Genomic DNA, 15923 nt, shown 5'->3' on the forward strand with positions numbered 1-15923 from the left:
TTCATGATACCAATTTAGCATGGTTCATTGGCTGGTGATTTTCAATGAATGTTTCATGTTAAACAGTGTGAGCCTTAAAGCACCATGCCCTAACCAATTCACACAACCCTGCACACGCCACATTTACTTGTCTTTTCTTTATGCATCCTGGACTACTCTATGAAAGTCCATGACAAATGGAAATGGCTAGGTTTCCATGCAGATGCGTTAGTGGTCTCCCATTTGATTGTCTCTCTAATGCTGAGTAAATTCTCTGAATTAAAATAAATAAGCTCCTTTCCCTGTCAAAAGTTTGCTGGCCCTGCTCTAGCCAATCAGAAGCAAGGAATGGCCAGAGCAATGCAGACAACGAGCTTTTTTTCTCTTTTTTTGCAAGACGGTAGACAGATTGGGAGGGAGCACAGTCATTCCAATACATCCACTCCTTCCCCCCACCCCACCCAGCCCACCTGGAGGAGAAGTATCCACAAGAAAGTGACTGCAGAATTCCTCTGTTTGCTACTGCAGCATACTAAAGCACGCATTGTCATCCCCTCCATTTTGATGCCTGGCGACCCTGTGTGTGCAGAGCGGGAGTGCTCCCCAGAGGGTGTTCAGGCCTCTGCTCCTTGCCAAGCTGACCGCTAGTCTTCTCTTTCAAAGTGCTTCTGGGTGGATCTGAACCACCAACCTTTCCGTTAGTAGTCATCTGCTTGATTCCCACTCGGAGGCTCAAGCATGTCCTTTGGGTATGGCCGAAACGATCAAAGAGGCTGCGATTCTCACTTTATGATGCTACATTGGTCCAAATGGGGCCCCCTCATCGTTTGCTGCTTTTAAGAAATCACTTCTGTGGAAGGTGTATATATATATATAGAAGGTACTTTTACTGTTGTAAAGTCTCAAGTGGATCTCAGGTACCAGTCTGAAAGCTGGGCCACAGATCTCTAGTAGCAGCAGTGAAAGGGAGAACACTTTTGTTGAAGTTGTTCTTCAAACAACCATGCATTTCTTGGCTGCGCCAGGTTGGTTCTGCCTGCTTCCTGTCCATCCCCCAGTGTTCCATGTCGTCTCCTGAGCTGAGCTCGCTCTCCAGCGGAATCTGTGTGAATTGGACGGCTCACCTTACTAGAGTTGGCATTCTGGTTGTGCTACTAACACAAAATCCTCACTGTCAAAACACAAAGTGTCACTGCCCAGGGCCACGTCCTGCCAGAGCATTACATTTCCCAACTGAGTACTGGCCTCACTGGTTTCCCCTGGAGCCAAACTGCCAAACACAGAGTCAGCTCTGCGCAGACAACGGATCGGCCTGCTTGCCTGGACTTCTGTGTTTGTCTGCACAAAGTTCCACTGCCAACATTCCTGACAGGCGGCTGCTGGCTATGGATCTTGTAAATGTATCCACCTTCTTAAGAAAAATGACTTGGCAGTAGATTAAGAGAAGCTTGCAGTTTAGTCACCCAGAAAGAAATAAAAGTTAAGCGAAATTAAAATGGTTTGGGATTAAAAGCGGTGCCTTTGAACTCAAGCAACCCTGCCCAAGTGGCCCTGTTTCTATCAATTAGGTTCCTTAAGAAATACGCCCCCCTACCCCCTCCAGTTTTCAAAGAATGTTCTGCTCTACGAAACGTTTGGTCTTTCATGTGAGACGTTCCTTCTGGGTGGAGAGTGCGATCCAGTGTGATTGCCGTTTGGAAACACTGAGCAGAACGCAGAGGGGCGAGGAGATAACTATTCTTTTTAAAACCTGAATCTCCTAAAGACCTGGTGTAACAAACGAGATCAGTCTGGAGCATTTAGGAACTATCTCCCTGGTGACGTGTCGGTTAGGCATTGGCCTGTTAACTGCAAGGGTGAAGTTTTGAATCATCAGGTGTCCTCAGGAAGAGGCTGGGGCTCTCTGCGTCAGCCAAGGTTTACCGTCTCAGAAACCCTATTCCGGTCGCTGGGAGCCAGAATCGACTTGACGACAGTAGGTTTGGGTATTGGGATCAAACTGACAGCAACCGCCGGGAAGATTCGTGAGACCGTCCAGTGATGCACCTCCCAGAACATAATCAATTATCACGGAAGAAACGGCTGACGTGATGGGCTTTGCTGTGTGCGCAAATTAAATCCAATTTAAAGAAAAGAAAAAAATATGGACACATCTCAGGTGCTGGTTAACGGTCAAGGGCACAACTAGACCAGTGACTTGCTGCTTCCGAAGCCACTATTTCCAGACTGGAAGCTTCTCTGACCCATCATGCCCCGCGGGCACAGTGTGGAATGATTACAACTTCTGAAAAGCACCAACCAGTATTCTGATCAAAGGGTCAGAAAACCACGACCCCAAAGACTGGATGAACCAGTGTGGAGCACAATACCTTTTCTGTTCTAAACGCTAAGAGTCACCTGTTGAGCATCCCCCTCCACCGCGGCTTTGCGTTGGTCCTAAGAAACAAGTTTCGGTTTCCAATGAGAACATTCTCTGCGGCTGCCTTCCCAGGCTTGGTCCTGCAGATGCAAATCCATGCATCGGTGGTCACGGGCAGAGCCCCGATTCCCATGGCTCCTGTGCCCTTGGAGGGCTCCCCTTCTGCTCAAGGTCACAGAGATGGACTGCTGTGAGAGTCTATGAGTTGTGGGCCCAACGTCCGCTAAGCCCAGCCAGTGTCCCCATTACGTCACATTCAAGGCCCGGACCTGCCAGTCTCTACCATGGGAGACTCCAGGGCTGCGCGGCTGTCAGGGAGCCCCACTCAGCTCCGCGGTGGCCGGATGCTCTGTCCTCTGCTTCCCTCCGTCATCCTTCTCCCTTGCAGCATGGCTGCTTTGCAGAACCAAAAGCAGTTGCAAAGGGGAAACACTGGGCCCATTCTCTTCTCTCTTTGGAAGAGCCTTCCGATATTTCCCACGAGATCTCCATGGAGACCGCTCGCATGTGGGTTCTGGAAATGCAGCCCTTCAGAAGTGCCTCCGTGTCGGCATTTTGTGACACGGGACTCCGCAAGTGATGTAAAACCCAAGCTGTCTCGGCGCAGAGAATAAAAGCTGGGTCACGGGAAAGCGAGGGGGAGACTGGATTCGAGAATGAAATCCTCGTCTAGAAGCTGACTCTTGTCAGATCCGCTTCTCAATGTGGGGAGTACACGGAGAAGCCTAGCCCGTCCACGGGTTCAGTTGGGGAAGAACTTCACTGTTGCCCATTTCCATCTGGTTAGCCTGGTTCCACCCATAGCTTTTATTTTATTATTTTTTTTAGTATATGTGACAGTTTTATTGGCATATCATTCACATTACTCACAATCCAAAAACTATGGAGCGCTTCAGGAATGTGTGTGTCATCCTTGTGCAGGGGCCAGGCTAATCTCTGTATCATTCCAATGGTAGGCTATGTGCCATCGAACTGAGCACCACAGATTTTAAACTGTCTCAAAACATGCATTCATTTCTTTCTTTCTTTCTTTCTTTCTTTCTTTCTTTCTTTCTTCCTTTTCTCTTCAATCCTGCATGTTCCTCCTTGTTTTGCTGGGAGCTCTCATTAATCGAAAGAACGTAGCATGTTTTTTACACAAAGTTTCTCTACATGTAATCCAAATAATTGCAAGCCATGTGTCCAATGCAAGAAGGGGCTTGGCTGGGAATTAAGGGCAGTTGGATATTGCTTCCGGACAGCTCGGAGAGCCTGGCGTGTCACTGGACAGGGGCTGATTTCCTTGAGCATGGTTCTCTATGAGAACATTGGTTGGGAGTTTCCACACAATGACCTTGAGCTGACCCAGAGGGGTTCCTTTTACTTCAGAGACTTGAGCTAGCTGTGACATTCCTTCGCTTTGATCTGAGGTACCTAACAAGACCCCAAAGAGCCCTCCCCAACAACCGTGTTTAGTCAAATGGAGGTCACAGAATTCTACATTTCTGAGGCAGGTGGTCAGTTTTCTTTCTGCCAACAAAATGATCTTGAGGCACATAGTTAAGAAGAGAAAGGCAAGAATGAAGGGAAGGGAAAGGCAGAGAAAGAAACAGAAAGAAAAGGAAGGAGGAAGTGGGGAAGACAAGAAGGGAGAACAGCGAGAGAAGGAGAACAAGAGAGGCACGAAGCAGTCAGGAGCCATGCCAAATCTCAGGCTTTTGAAATCTGAACCGCTTGAGTGCCACACCTTAAAACTGGTGTACTGTAAAAAAAAAACCCTATTTGATTAGGTCATGGTATTGTTAACTTGGCAAAGAAAAGAAACTCTTCGCCAAACATACTCTCGAGGGTGGGTACTGCGCCGTGTGGTACAATCACCAGATTCCAAGCAGCTTCATTTTAAATCTGTCTTTCAGTCAATTTTGTATGTGAATGCGGTTATTACCTAATGCCAGCTGTCAATCGCTTGTGTTTATGTGTCTCTCTACATATAAAAACATCAAATAAACACTCCCAGATACACAACAATGTCGAATATAATAATACAGTGATGAAAATGATAATGCGTTAGTGCTTTGAAAATTAGTACTCAGGGTTTGGAAAGGGGGAACTGATTACAAGGATCCACATGTGACCTCTTCCCTGGGAGACAGACGGCAGAGAAGGGGGGGAAGGGAGACTCCGGATAGGGCAAGATATGACAAAATAACAATGTATAAATTACCAAGGGCACATGAGGGAGTGGGGAGCGGGGAGGTGGGGGGAAGAGGACTTGATGCAAAGGGCCTAAGTGGAGAGCAAATGCTTTGAAAATGATGAGGGCAAAGAAAGTACCGATGTGCTTTATACAATTGATGCATGTATATGTGATAAGAGTTGTATAATAAAATGTTTAAAAAAGAAAGAAAACCAGCACTCAGTTGTTATTATGAACCATTGTGTATGTACATTGAGTTTTTAATGTAGTTGGTTCGAAGGGGCTGGTTGGTTCCTAACTACAGCTGTCGTCAGTCAGTCCGGCATCTGTAGCCCCGGAACTGCCTGCTGCACAGGAAAACCGGGAGGAGTAGGGATCGAATCCAAAGTTTCTGGCTTGGCAAGTAGGGGATGTGTTTGACGGCCAAAGACTTTTCCAAGTCTGTGGTATCGGAACTGGCTGTCAGAAGATGCTGTCTGGATTTGGGCCTTTTGTTTGAACATCGTGCTCCATTGAAAAGCTACAAATCACTACAAGACCGAGTGTTTACATAGTGAAGTCACTTAGGATCCTGAGAGGTCTTTGATAGGCATTGCCATTGTGCTGAAAGAGAAAATAGTACTACTGGCCACATGCTTGTTCCCCCGAGGCCTGAAGTCAGAGTTTTACTGTGTGACGCAAGGGCGATTTTCAAAACTGAGAATTGGATTAGCTCCCGAAGTAAGGCGACAGAGGTGATTCGGGTCAAAAGCGGAAGCAGAATAATTCTGTTGACTGATGCTTTTCCTTCTAGAAATGGAAGGAGCAGCTTTTGTAACAGATGAGGGGCGCTTTCTTCAACACCTAAGACCCCACCTATGCAGTCAGTCTTAGGTCTGCGAGTCCGGCAGGGCCACTAGCAACCATACTCCAAGGCCAGCAGTTCCCCTCAGCATTCCATCAACCCATATACCCTAGGGATCGGAGTAGGATGAGTCAAGGTGCGCTAGGAGAGAAGGATGTGGTGAGTGCCCCCGGAGAGAAGAAAGACCAGGCACGAGGCTTGCCTGTGTACCAGGGCTCACTGTAACCTACAGGGCCCAGCTGTCCATCAACGATGACTGGATCACCAAAGCTGGTGCATGCATACGGTGGAATCCCACTCAGCTACAAAGAGAAAGGGAGACTGGATTGAGGCTCCCACACGGATGAACCGTGGAGACATTCGGCTCAGTGAGAGACCGGCCACATTGTGTGATATCGCTTAGATGAAACAGGAACTCTACAGAGACATCAAAGCCTCATTGTGGTGACTGGGGTTGGAAGAGAAGCGGACATGGGGGAATCATTGGTCCAGGAACACCGCAACCTTGTCGATGGCCCCGGACTTGGAGAATCAGAGAGGGGACGGCTGTCCAACAGGACGAAGGGAATCCGGGTCACTGCAGCACTGTACCCGTGAACAATGCATTTTTGTTGAGTTGGCAAAGGCTTTATTTATTTTTACCATAAAAAAAGAGAGGGTGGCCAGAGGGTTTTGTACAAATCATCAGTGCCCACCTGCTTCCAGTCCCACCCCTCCATAATACACGCAAGTTTCCTGCTCCCCCTCACAGACACAGACACGCCCATCTGTGCTAGACAAATACTGTGGGTGTCTGGCAAGAGAGGGTCCGGGAAGAAAAGAGGCCCCCAAATGGTTTGCCCCTCATTTGATGCAGGAAACCAGTCGAAAACCAAATCCACGCCACGGAGTCCATTCTGACTCCTGGCAGCCTGGGGGCAGTGCCAGCGATGGCAACTCTCTGTGGGAGGGCACCCTCGGCTTTCTCCCTACACATCTGCCAGGAAAGCCGCCCTCTCCTTCTCTAGCTGTTAGAAGCAGACTGGCCCTGTGGGGACAGTGTCTCCCACCTGGACGATCTCCAGAGATCCCAGTTAGACAGAGGCATGATTGGATATTACACAGAAACATCACATTCTGAGTCCTCATCCCAGAAAAGTGTGATAAAATGAGCTGTTTCCGTACAGCCACGAATGACAGGTGTTGGATGACTTCAATACGTACACAAGAGTTATAAGTTCTCAAGGCTTCCAGCTCCCCTTAAGACTCCTGAAGATGAAGACCGAAAATTGTTTTATAAGTAGATCAAAATGCATGACAAACATCTTTCTAGCCTCATAAAAAGTAGCTGAGTCGAGACAGGGACAGAGGCCAGAACCTGCACTGAACCCTGGTCCCCTGGCTCTCTTGTTTACAGCTGATTTTCCTTTCTGACGGGAGATTGTGACGAAAGACTAGCAAGCGGAGTACAGCCGTCCGCAGCCAGGCAAGGCCCTGAGAGGAGATGTCGACCGCAAAGGAGTCAGTCACCTCTTACACATCCTGCCCTTTTAACGTGGAGGAATGATCACCAGGACAGTGAATCAGAGAATTTAGATCTAAAAATGGTATTGATGCTAATTATATTTCATTTTTTTATGTTAGAGGTAGGAAAGTAAAGTCATTTTCAATCTCTTGACTAGAGCACTGCCCCCCACCCCACACACACACTTTGTTTCTTGTATTTCTCTAGTACATTCCAAGCCAGAGTAGCGCTACAGAACAGGGCTTGATACAGATTCTGGGTCCACTAAAAACGTGTGTGGTTGACTTCTGCTTCTGGCCAAGGAGGAATAACCAGAACTGGATTCCCTCTTGAGGTAGTTAGTTTATTGTGCCAACCTGACCGATAAACACAGGTGGGTTAATTGAAGGGTGGAGGGATAAATGGCTCAGTGAACCTCGCCTTTCTAGTTCTTAGGTCTCTTGCTTTCTGATGGCGGGACTAGGGTGCAGCTGCCTTAGCCAGTTCCCTGCTTCAGCTGGCAAGGCTCACTTCCTGCAAGACATCCCTGAGGAGAAGCCGCCTGGACCTACCCCAAATCAGCCCTGGGTGCTGGAGACCTGTGTAGAGACCAGTGCCAGCACTGAGATGCTTACACATTCACTCACTCGGCTTTCCTCCTGCAGTTGGCATCACTGTGTTTTGTGAGATGGAGGAGGACTTTGTGGATTGATGTCAGACACATGGGTTAATGTTGGACTTGTGGGCTTGGGCAGCACTGGGTTGGGATGTTTTTTTGATGTGTCCCCAACCTTTACATAAAACTCTCTCTTATACATGAATTTCTGTGGACTTGTTTCTCTAAAGCACCCAGACTAACACACCTGTCCTTCTGGCCCCACCCCCAAAACAACAAACCTAGGAAACAGCTGTTCTGACTTCCTTTGAAATCAGACAGTGAGCTATGGGAAGCAACAAAGGCTACAATTGAGCCCTGCTCACTGATGGGGGAGAAAGTCCAGGCCACTGCGTAGGGACCAGTATCCAAGGGGAGCCAGTGGGTTCCAGGGTTCAATGGGACACCTTGATGAGTAGTTACAGTTTTCAAGGCCGGCATGTGCCTCAGAGAGAACACGGAGATCGGCACAGACCCCCTCATCATGCATTCATCTCAGTACACAGGCATGAGACAGACGCAGGCTGGGACAGGAACCACCTAAAAAGCTTAGAAGGGTCCTATCCCTGGAACTCACATAGGACTGGGAATGTTTCCCCTGCCCACCAGCGAGAGTGGAAAATAAAAGTTTAAATAAAGGGGCAAAATTAGTCTTTTACAAAGGACTGCTCTGGGCTGGTGGTAAAAAGCTTAAAACCAAGCCTCAAAAAGACAATAGTGCTTTTCAGTAAGTTAGCTGTTTCCCAACAGAAAGGAGTACAGTATTCCTCATACAGCAAAGGAGAATTTCCAGTACCTGACATTCACCGAACGCCGGTCATGTTTTCATGAAGTAATGAAGTACAACTCATAATGCGAAAATCACCCAAAAGCCCCTGAAAACAATCTTCAAACCCAAACCCACTGCTTTCAAGTTGAGTTCAAGGCACAGCGATGCTATAGAATCCCAGGGGTGGGTGGAAAGCAAACACACCTCAAAATTAATTGACAGAGACTTTAAAACAGCTGTTATCTCTATCTCCCATGTGCTGAAAAAGCAAGAGGGAAAATGGAGCACATTAGAAATGCAGAAGAAACAGAAAAATCTCTAATCAAATTTCTAGATTTGAAGTTATTATACCTAATATGTAAACTGCAATGAATGGAATAAACAGCAGATTGGACTTTGCAGAGTGAAAGTTTGGCAATCTTGAACATATACAGCAATAGAAACTACTCACATGAAACAGAGAAAAACTAAAAAATAAAATAAACATGACATCATGGAACCCTGGGGCAGATTTGATCATATAATTTGAGAGCCCAAAGAAAAGGAGAAATATGTGTCAGGGGTAGGGAAACAGACATGATATTTGAAGACATCATAACCAGAAGGTTTCCAATGGTGATGAAAATGATAAACCCCCTGCTCAATATATCATAAAGAGAAGAAAACAGAAAAAACTCCCTGCCATTGAGGCAATTCTGACTCAGAGTGGAACTGACCCGTTGGATTTCCAAGGCTGTGAATCTGGATGGAAACAGAAAGCCGAAGGTCTCTGTCTGTGAAGGGCTGGTGAAGCCCAGCTGCAGCCCAATACGCAAGCCCTTTCAGTGTTCCGAGAGCGCCTGCAGAGCAAGAATCACGAGGAAAATGAGAGCAGCTTGCTCAAAATTAGCGATAAAGAGAAAAAGTAATAAACAACCAAATATGAAATGGTGGTGAGGCTATAGGGCAATTGAAACTTCATCCAGCCAGAATGCTTCTTTTACAAGCAAAGACGGCAAGAGTTTGTCTCACCTACTTTGAGCATCTTGTCAGAAGGGACCAGTCCCTGAAGAAGGTCATCATTCTTGATAAAGTCGCGTCAGTGAGGAAGAGGATTATATGCACATGAACGTATGCACATCTATGTTCACTGCAGCATTATTGGCAAAAGCAAAAAGATGGAAATGGCCTAAACGCCCAACAAGGTATGAATGGATAAAATGAGGTGATACATACAATGGGATACTACAAAGTCACAAAAAATAATGCTGAGTCTGTGAAACAGATTAATCTAGAGGATATTGTCTTGAGTGATATACAAGAATATATAAAATATTGCTATAAATCCACAGGAACCTTTATTAAACACAAATATAGAAATATGAAGCTACTGTTTCTCAACATCTCCTCGAAGTTTGTACACTTCAGAAGGTAGTGCTCCTGTCTCTCTGAGCCTCCCTGGAGCCTCGGTGGCACACTGGGTCACAACTGGCCCAGGTCACCTTGGGTAAGCAGGCCCAACCCCGTGAGAAAGACGAGGCTTTCTGCCCCTGCAGGATCCAGGCTCGGAGACCGCGAAGGGCACTTCTACGTGGTCCTTCAGGAGAGCTCCAAGTGGGAATTCGCTCGATGGGCGGGGTTTTAGCCCTACCCGGAAGAGCTCTGCGCCCTCTGATAGGCACCACATCAAAACACGGTTTTGGTATCCTCGAGGGATTCAAATCAAAGTTCTCTGAGTTTGGGAAACCAAGAGAGGTCTGCAGGGGGAGGGAGCATTAGAACATTAGAACGGATGGCACAATACGAAGAGTATCATCAATGACATGTAGAAGGTGTTGAATTGGACAATGTTTTGCTCTGTCTATTTTACCACAATTACAAATAATTACATGGATAACAATGAGCACAAGGAAGAAGAAAATGTCCTGAACTAGATTTTGGTACTGATTAGACGATGATTTTTTTATATGATTAAACTAGTGAAGTGTATGTTATATAGATGAGGTACCAATAATACTATTTAAAAAAAAATCTGCAGAGGCCATGTCAGGGCTGTAGAGTGACAGACATTTCCGTAGAACAAGCAGGTACATTGTCACCCACAGGTGCAATTCTACCCTTTGCTATCGGGTCGCTAGGAATGGGAATCGACGTGACGGGAATGAATGCATGAACTGAACCACGGCTGAGACTGGAAGACCTGGCTGGTGCCGGGCTAACACCTGCAACCCTTCTGATCCGGGCCACAGTCAATGGGTCCCGGAGGAGTGGGAGAAAAATGCTGAACAGAACTCAAATCCTTAAACTATCCACACTTAACGGATTAGTTGAAAATAGAGGACCCCCCAAGTCTATCACTGAGATTCTCTTTAAACCTTGAACCAAAAAGATCCCGAGGTGTTCTTTTAGCTAAATAACAAATGGTTCATAAAATAAAGAATGCCATCTGCGAGTAATGTGCTCCTTAAAAAGGATGAGAGAGGACAGGGACAGGGATGCTTGAAGGCGTTGGTGTAGGCAATTGGTGGGAGGAGCGAGACCTTCCTGCTGTACAATCATCAAACTTATCAGCATATACGCTGGTAGATGCCATCGAGGCTTGCCACTAACTGGCCTGTAAAGCAGGAACTGGGGAAAGACAGCTGATGTTTCATGAAGATGACACGTCCCTTTACTGGCTTGAGAGAAGTGGTCTTATTTTGGGTCATATATTAATTCACTATCACTGGCTTGTCCTAACATATAAACCAATGGTGACCTTAAGCACCATATCTCTGTGCAAGGACTGTACCATAAGACAGCCTCACAGAATCGAGATGCATACCTATTATCATTGTCCCTTACTTCATATGCAAATATAACAGGAAGATTTGTAAAGCTTCCATTTGGGTCCTTTTTCTCATAGCATTATTGTTTTTACTAACGGATCATTAACATTCCTTTTCTTTTGACTTGGAAACAAACAAGCCTCCCCCAATTTAAAATCCACCTCCTAATAAATAAATCAGTTATGTGGACTTTATTTTGTTAACGTGGCTCCTAAACTGTGATAAGAGTCAAAAGGTGCTAACGAGGATTTGCCCTTTTTTACCTTCTTTTCATGCCCCCTCTTTGGGCTATCTTCCTTTGCCTAGTTCTATCTTGGTTCTTTCTCTCACTTTTTGTTAGGTTGCTAATTTTTTTTTTAATCTGTCTGTTTATTTGGGGAAGGAAGAGAGGGATTGCTATTTGCCCTTCAGTGTGAAAGCATTGTCCGTCTTTATCACCAGGTAATTTAAAAAAATTCTTTTTAATTCCCCAGCTGTCAGCAGGTAATCTCATCCGCTCAATTCTGCTTTTTAAGATCCTATATAATAAATGACCAGCAAAATATAAAGCGAATTACAGAGAGACACACACAAGATGTAAGTAATCCAAGATGGGTTTGGCAATGGATTTCTTTGGGAGAAGTTCAAAACCAACCATTAACAACAACTTAAAGGCTTACTTATTTTATTGTGGTTAACTATAAAGTGACCTCTGAGGAAAGAATATGTTTTGGAAAGTCAAGGACCCAAAACAGGCTCCCAAACCTTTGGAGGGTGGAGGCTGGAGCGAATTTTAAAGAGACCACTCAGTTTACTAAGGAACTGACAATTTGCAAAGTTAAACAGCTCATTAGATGTTCAGCTTTCTAAAGAACATGGTATCTAAAGTTTAAGATTCAAATGAAAACAAAACCAAACCCCCCAAATAAAACACTGCCATCTAGTCAGTTTGGACTATTAGCAACCCTATCCAGGATTTCTGGCAGGTAACTCTCCACGGGAGCAGACGGGAGCAGGCGGCATCCATGTTTCCCCGGAGCAGCTGGGCGGTATCAATAACCTTGTGCTTAGGAACTCCACATCAACTCACGGCACCGCCAGGGCTCCATTAAAAAAAATTTTTTTTTAAAGATAGATGAGTGTCAAGAAATGAATTTGCTAAGACAGAGTAGTTGGCTGCAAGGAAAATGCTGGAAGTAAATTAAAAAAAAGATTGAGATGAGTTCTTATTTTTGAAGAAGAAAGTGATAAAAGTGCTCTCTGAAAGCCTCTATCTTTAGGGAGGGTCTACTTTGGTAACAATGGGACAGGAAAGATGGGCAGAGGGCTTCAATGGGTCAGACCCTGTCTAGAATTGTGGGTCTATTAGGCAGAACATGTCAAGACATCACTGAGGGGAACACTAGTGACGTAGAAGGAAACCAATTCTCCAAAAGTCTGCACTCTTCGATTGGCAACTTTCCTGGCCTTTTTTCACCAGTCTGCTTACAATTTCTTTATAAGGCCTGTGTCCTTCAAGAGAACTACCAAGATTACCCTGTGCAATCATCAAACAAACAGTCATCACACCTTCTTAGCCTTGAATGAATTACCCTGGCCCAGCAGGTCCCTTTGGGAACCATAGTTCTGATGGGATCCTTTTTTGAAGTCACCCAAGGGAGACTAAGGAAGCCAGAGGTATTCGTGAGAGAGAACTTGTCTGCAGCCATCACTGCTCACAGAGACATGATTAAATGCATTTTGTTTTGATTAAACCTGTGCACGTATGAACTGGAGCCCAGGTAGGGCTTTTGATGTAATTTTAAAGTATGTGCATATAATATGCACAATTGCATACACATAGATATGCTTTGTTGTTGTCCTGTTTCCCTGAAAATAAGACAGTCTTATATTAACTTTTGCTCCCAAAGATGCACTAGGTCTTATTTTCAGGGATGTCTTATTTTTCCACGAAGAAGAATACAGTACACATTTATTGTTTTATTAAAAGAGACCTTGCACTTCCTGTGTGCTCTAGCTGCGCTGCAGCCAACAGTGAGCTGAACGGCCTGCCCACAGCTACGGTCCAGAGTCCAGAGTTACAGTAGCTTCTGGGGGTCTTATTTTCGGGGGATGCCTTACTTTCGGGAAAACAGGGTAGGTGCTGTCAAGTCAACCCTCTGTTTGCATATGCTTAATGATATGTAATTCCTCTCACATGCAAGGGCAACACCAATGCCAGGAAGCTCTAAACAGGGTTCAGGAGAGCTTCCTACCACGGACCCATGTGTTACTTCTGCTGAGATTTTCAGCTTTGCATATAGAATTCATTCCACAGAATATAGATGCTAATTGAATGGGTCAATGGTCGTAAAGGAATGAGTGAACATCCAAATATCCTGGTCAACACACAATGTCAGGGCAAAGCTAAATGATATGCCAATTTGTAATCTAGCACTCTTTCTTCTCTCATAACTTCAGCTTCACTTGATTTCGTCAACATAACACCATATAGTTTATATGTACAAAGCACAGTGCCGGAAGCCATACTGTCAGGAAATCATACTGACATCTATCAAATAAACCATTGGGAAACATTGCGGTCGTCACCTAATCTGGTGTCAATTTAAGGATTAAGAGTGTAGGGGTGGAGTCTAGCCTGTCAATCTGGAGATAGCCAATGAGGCTTCGGTGTGGGCTTGGCCTTCTCCTGAGAATGCTGGGAAATTGGGTACTTCCTCCTTGGAGGCGGGAGACACTTCTCGCTCTGCTCACTTCCCTGGGAGACGTTGCAGCTGACAAGACCCCTGAAGCTGGAGAAGCCACATGGAGACCCCTGCCAGCGCTGAGATGCTTACAATGCCACTGGATCCAAAGACTTTCTCCCCACTGGCCTGTGATCGTCCTGCATTCGGCATCATTGCATATGTTTCGTGAGTCTGAAGAGGACTTTACAGATTGGTATGGAACATATGGGCTAAAATCAGACTTATGGATTTGATCTGGACTGGGCTGGCATGTTCTCTCAATGTTCAATTACTCTCATATATAAAAACCTCTCCCTTATATACATATTCGTGCTTATTAATTTGTTTCTCTATTCTACTCAGACTAACACAAACTTACGTATCTCTCTGGATCAAGTTCTTATTTAAAATATCAAAGTATTGACCTAAAAGGCCCCTTCTAGCTGCCAGATGCTGTGAGCTTACGAAATCTTACATTTCCCACCTCTACACACTACGGTTCTAGAGTGAGCTTATTTGAAAGGTTAATGATAGGAATGGTGAGGGCAGGGGTCTTTGCGTTTTTTCTTCCTCTACATTCATTCACTATTCATTGGGCAGAGACCAAATCCCAGACTCATAAAGTGCTAGAAATAAACATAGTGTGAGTCCTTTTTCCAGAGTCAACTCCAGCACGACAGTAAAGGCATTGACTGAAATATAGTCCTCCACCACTGATGTGTAGGAGAGAATTAGTTAATGTTGAGTCACACTTCCCTCTAAACACTCCTCGGAGTTAATGAGTGGAAATCCTCGCTGAAACATGTCGGTTTTACCCCGGGGAGAAGTCCTTGCCACACACGGGGACTCACAAGGATGAATGCAGGTGGACTCACCACTGTTCCTCTTCTACTTGCACTCCTACGGACTGGAACTTACTGGACACCTTATTCTCCTCTGCTTTGTCAGGCTCTTCAGTATCATCGACCTGAAGAAAGAGTCAAATCAATAGAGATGTTCCATTTCACTCACCTGGCTGGAAAGCAAGTCCCACGCCAGCAGACACGTCAGCAAAATCCCTGGGATGCTTCGCGGTGTCTAGCTTTCTGTTTAAGGATTTTGTATTTGCTGAGTTGTGTTATCCCCTTCGGAAGTCACCACCATGTTCTCTGCCTTTGCTGATCTCAGAGACATGTAATCTTGTCAACTCACAAAGTGCTTGATAAATGTCTTGTACTCCTGTACAGATTTGTGAGCACGGACTTACCGGTGAGCACTGTGCAAGAAGGGAAACTAAGTGACAGGGGGCCATGGTGTGAGAAGGGGACACTACATGGAAACATGCTCCAGGAAGACTGGAATTTGTCGAGTACAAAGTATGAGGGGAGGAAGGAAAAACACCACAGTTAGAATTGCTCCTATTAAGTCAATTTTCCCTTGTGAGGTCTAAGCATTGATCTTACTCGCATAAGGATAGATTGGCTTCATTTTCACTCAGTGGACTAAGGAATTTGTTTCAAATATCACTTCATAATATAGGAATGCTTTGCAAATAGAAAACATGTCCATATCTAGTTGGCAGTTTATAGAACAGATTAGACCCAACCCAAATTTTAGGTCAATTTTAGAAATAGTCAGAAAAAAATAGATTCATTTCTTTATTTTCTATGTATCTGCCTTCCCCCTACCCAAATTTAAAAGTAATTCAATGTCAGCTATATAAAATTAAAATACAGAAATATCAAATGTAGAAAGCAAACTCCCATAAGAATTAGTTATTTGATGTATATTTGACCCCCATTATAGTTGAGGGAACTAAAAAGAAGTTCCTAAAAAATCCATCATCATTTAATTTCATTTTCCATGAACTTTTGAAAGTCTTTCTAAATGCCGTTGCATGGACAGAGGCAAGGAGAAAGAGAGCAGGGTAAATAAGCATCCAAGGATGGAATGATTCTCGGGGAAGTGCTGTTTTCTGTATCATCTAGACCTGGGGTGGCCTCACTGGTTAGGTCCTGGACTGCTTACTGAAAGGCTTGTGGTCCAACACACCCAGAGAGAGCTCGGGAGTGAAACTTAGCAACCTGCTTTGTGAGAGGTCACAGCT

The 15923-nt window shown here is 45.1% G+C and overlaps 1 protein-coding gene and 1 non-coding gene across 2 annotated transcripts in view; both read right to left on the bottom strand.

The window, feature by feature from the left end:
- The window catches only part of DLGAP1 (DLG associated protein 1), a 394837-nt gene that overhangs the window by 34163 nt on the left and 344751 nt on the right, over positions 1-15923 (bottom strand). Inside the window, 1 exon segment of the mRNA XM_075532913.1 lies at positions 14713-14804. Coding sequence (XP_075389028.1) covers positions 14713-14804 — 92 coding nt within the window.
- LOC142428356 (U6 spliceosomal RNA) lies at positions 3275-3378 on the bottom strand. Its single transcript, XR_012780276.1, has one exon. It is a non-coding gene; the product is annotated as a U6 spliceosomal RNA (small nuclear RNA).

Source organism: Tenrec ecaudatus, chromosome 15 (assembly GCF_050624435.1).
Source record: "Tenrec ecaudatus isolate mTenEca1 chromosome 15, mTenEca1.hap1, whole genome shotgun sequence".
NCBI classification, from domain to species: domain Eukaryota; kingdom Metazoa; phylum Chordata; class Mammalia; order Afrosoricida; family Tenrecidae; genus Tenrec; species Tenrec ecaudatus.